General features: G+C 50.7%; 1 protein-coding gene across 1 annotated transcript; it reads left to right on the top strand.

Annotated features, from left to right (window-relative positions):
- Positions 1 to 1,582: 1,582 nt before the first annotated feature.
- On the top strand, positions 1,583 to 3,979 carry LOC135980569 (alpha-1-macroglobulin-like; the record flags this gene model as incomplete). Its single annotated transcript, XM_065580510.1, has 3 exons — positions 1,583 to 1,731; positions 2,770 to 2,893; positions 3,865 to 3,979. Coding segments are annotated over exons 1-3 (388 nt in total), but the record flags the coding sequence as incomplete, so codon positions are not given.
- Between the last annotated feature and the right edge of the window lie 21 nt (positions 3,980 to 4,000).

Genomic DNA, 4,000 nt, shown 5'->3' on the forward strand with positions numbered 1-4,000 from the left:
AGTATATGGTACGGATGCAGAACGAACTATGTGCATGCTGCATTACAGTGGCACAGTTTGCTCCCCCTGTGCTCTGCCAATGAAACTGGCTTAACTCACCTCTCCTTTCTACCCTTCTCCCACTCGGGTCTTCACACCTTTGTCCTTGTGGCCCCTGACACCCAGAACATCTTCAAATGTTCAAAATAAATAAATAAAGACACTTTGGCTGGAGACCAAGCCTGGAAAACATCAGCCCCAAAGGACAATCTTTCGTAAGGTTTATGTGGAAAGGAAAATGAGGCCAGCAGGAGTGGTAGATTCTCAAAGAACCCATTTTGCAACCTTAATTATAGTGGTTGCCACTAATCACCCAAGGACAGAGAAATTACAGCTCTGTCTAGTCTAGGGAAATGTACCATTCCAGCCCCCACCCCGACCACTTGTGAATCGTCCCACAGAGATGCTCCAGCCACTTACAAGCATTCCAAGAGCTTCCTCTCAGCAAGCCTAAGAACCAGCTCATTCTGAACGGGTCAGTAACGGTGGCTCCATTACTCCTCTCCCGGCTGTCCGACAGGGCATTCTGAAACTTCCCAGAATCCACTGCTTCTGGGGTCTGTGCTGGGAACTGCGGGATAGGTACCACATGGTGTCGCAACTGAAGGGCTTTAAAGCAGTGCTCTTGTAGGGCAAATCCGCAGAGCTCCGAACACCAGTGAGCATGGCAGTGCGGGCACAGTGACCAGCCTGTGCTCCAACTGGGCTGATCTCAGTGGTTCCAGTGCTCCAGTGTGACCTGGCTCTGGACAGACTGTCACCTCCTTGCTTGGGATGCCTCTGCATGTGCCACTCCAAGCCATGCTGGCTTTTGCCTGAGCCTTATACCTACAGCAGCTCTTATTGAGTTTGCTCTCCACTCTTCCCCCCACCCCCACCAGTGTCTCTCTCCCATTATTACCCCTCATTCAGTTAGTTCAGAACTGCTGAGAAAATTCACTTTGGGGCTGAAACTTGACAGTCTAGTGCCCAGCCAGGAGGCGAATGCAGTCTGTGAGCTCAGCCAGCAGGAAACAATATTTGCTTTTACCGTGTTATGAAACAGCTTTTATCCGACTCTTTTCACGCAGGGATACGTTTAAAATGGCTGAACTTTCGGGCCCGGTTCCCTGGTGCAGTCCGTCTGCTTTGTACCACTCCAGGGACGCAAAGTAAACGGGCTTATGGCTGCTTTGCTTCACTGGAGCAGCACACGAGCCAGAGCACACAGTGAATGTGGCCCTTTAAATCTGGTGAGTGACAATGGTGCACTGGGGAGTTGGGCCCTCACTAGGTATCACTTGCGTAGCATAGTTTGAAATACAGCCTCAAAAGCAACGACAGCCGGCGGTGGGGTTGGGCAAGGGGAGCAAAGGGGTGGGGAGCAGGGTTACGGTGTCTTTCTCTTCAGTTCCACAGTCCCTGGCCAGATCCTCAGCAGGTGGAAGCTGGCACAGCTGCACTGACAGCCATGGAGCTGTGGTGATTTATAGCAGGCTGAGGATCTGGCACCATGCCTTGGGGGTGGGAGGGGGAGAGGCTGTATCTGTCACTCAGTGGGGAAATGACAGTGATGTACACGTGTTCCCTCTGCTCTGCTCAATGTCTGGCCCTTCTCTCCCCTTCAGTGCTGCCCAAGTACGAGGTGTCGGTGAAGCTGCCCAAGAAAATCACCATCCAGGATGAGGAGCTGAAAGTGGCTGTCTGTGGTCTGTGACTCGCGTTGTTTGAGTCACCGTTCTTTGTGCTTGTCCACCATTGCCTTCCTGCTGCTACCCCAGAAACCAGAGCTGGAGAAGGCCCCTTGGGTCACTTTCTCTCCATCCCCAGAGGCCCTGGGCAGGATTGTTCCCTACTGTCTAGTCTGCACCCAGCCCAAGCTTTAAACATCCCAAGAAATGGGGCTCCTCCCCCTGCCCCAGGAAACGATGCCTCAGACTCATACAGCTCCCTCCCAGAAAGGTTTTCTCTGTTATTCATCCCAGATTTCCCCTTTCTTAACATCCTTCCATCCTTCCTAATCAGACCCCCAAGTGCCCCCTTAAATAATCCTGCCCCTGCCCTTGGTGATGCCTCCTTCAGACACTTGTAGGCAGAAATTACGTCCCTACTTAGACATCCCGTAACAAGACTCGCCAGATTTAACTCTTCCTTCCTTCCTCATAAATCCCTCCCTCCAGCTCCCTGCTCATATTTCTTGCTCTTCTCTGAACACCCTCCAATTTGTCAATAGCTTTCGGGTAAAGAGGTGCCCGGAGCTGAAAACAGTGCTCCAGAGGTGTCGTGTAGCGGTGACAGGAGATGATAATCCCTCTCTATACAGCCTTAATGCGACCCCACCTGGAAGACAGTGTTCAGCTCTGGGCCCCACAGCTCTGAGGAGACTGCACCTGGAATATTGTCTGCAGGTCTGGGCTCTTCCGTACCAGAAAGGTGTGGCCAAATGGGAGGGAACTGGGAGAAGGGAAACTCAACTGATTAAGGAGGAGAGGAGCCTGAGTATCAGGCAACATTTCCTAATGGGGCAGGCCTGCTGGGTAATGGAATAATCTCCGCCAGGAAATGGCTGGAGTCCCATCACTTGAGTCACTGAAAAACAGGACTAGACCAAGCTCCAGAGAATAGACATTAGGAAACCAGCAACAGAGTCCTCAGGGGCAATGGTATAAAGGGCCCGAAAAGGCCGCTTCTGACTGATTCTGTCTCCCTGTCTAAGCACCTTGTGTCTCTTTAACCCCTCTCTGGTTACAGATACACCTATGGGACCCCTGTCCCCGGCCTCGTGAATGTCCGTGTATGCCGGAGATTCTCCCAGTCCAGGTCACGCTGCTATGGAAGAGAGGCCAAGGCTGTGTGTGAGGAATTCACCAGACAGGTGAGTCCAAGGCCCATCCCATAGGCAGGAGGCGACTGTCTTGAGGAGGGCGATCTGTGTCTGTCAAAGGGGATTGTTAGACCTCAGCTGGGATTCTGTGTTCTGGGTTGGGCTTTGTCTCACAGGAGGGAGGTATTGGTTAGAAGGAGGTGAGGCCAGGGCTGGGGGATATAAATTATGAAGAAAAACCCCTCGGGTGAAATCCTGGCCCCATTGAAATCAATGGCAAAACTCCCATTGACATGAGTCAGATCAGGATTCACCCCAAATGGGTATTTCATCCATCTGGGAAATAGAAGACCCTGAAAGGTTTTTGTATCAGTGAACGGGATTGAGATGGAGAGGGGAGCAGGAGCAGAGCAGAGGAGAAAGCAAGAGGGAACTGTAGGATCTGGAAGAGAGAGAGAACTCAAGAGGAAGAAAAAAGAGAAAGACAGGCAAGGAGGTAAAGAGAACGGGGTAGAGCAATAAAGAGAGAGACGGAGAATATGAAGGAGAAGAAAGTAAGAGAGAAAATAGAGGTAGGTTAGACAGAGATAGTTGGAGGAAAAGAAAGAGAAAGAAAGAGAAGGAGGAAGAGAGAAAGAATGTGCATGGAGAAAGAGAGAGGATTCCAAGGGTGGATAAAAGACACAATGAGATTTATCACACTAATGGGAAGTTTCAGATCTAGGGGATCTAATCTGAACAATCAGGGAACCAGGTGTGTAACTTGGAGAATTTGGGGTGAAGTGCATCAGAGAGGGCAGCATGTTGGATATGTCACTGGGGACCAGAGATGCCTTGATTGGTTTGTTGAGGAAGAAGGGAAGAGAGGAAGTCAGGCCGGATCAAGCCAATAAGAGGATGGGATTAAGGCAAACCAAGCAGTAGGCAAATGTCTTGGGTGCTGGGGTATCTGTTCCCGTTTCACACGGACCTGAATTGTACAGGGATTTCCATGGTAATTTCCTCTTTGGTCTCTGGCTCAGGCGGACGTTCGAGGCTGTGTCTCCAATGTGGTGAATACTAAAATATTCCAGCTCAAGCGAAAGAGCTATGAGATGAAAATTGAGGTTGAAGGCAAGATCACGGAAGAGGGTACAGGTATGCATCATGCTGACCTGC

The sequence above is a fragment of the Chrysemys picta genome, unplaced genomic scaffold, assembly GCF_011386835.1.
Source record: "Chrysemys picta bellii isolate R12L10 unplaced genomic scaffold, ASM1138683v2 scaf4453, whole genome shotgun sequence".
NCBI classification, from domain to species: Eukaryota; Metazoa; Chordata; order Testudines; family Emydidae; genus Chrysemys; species Chrysemys picta.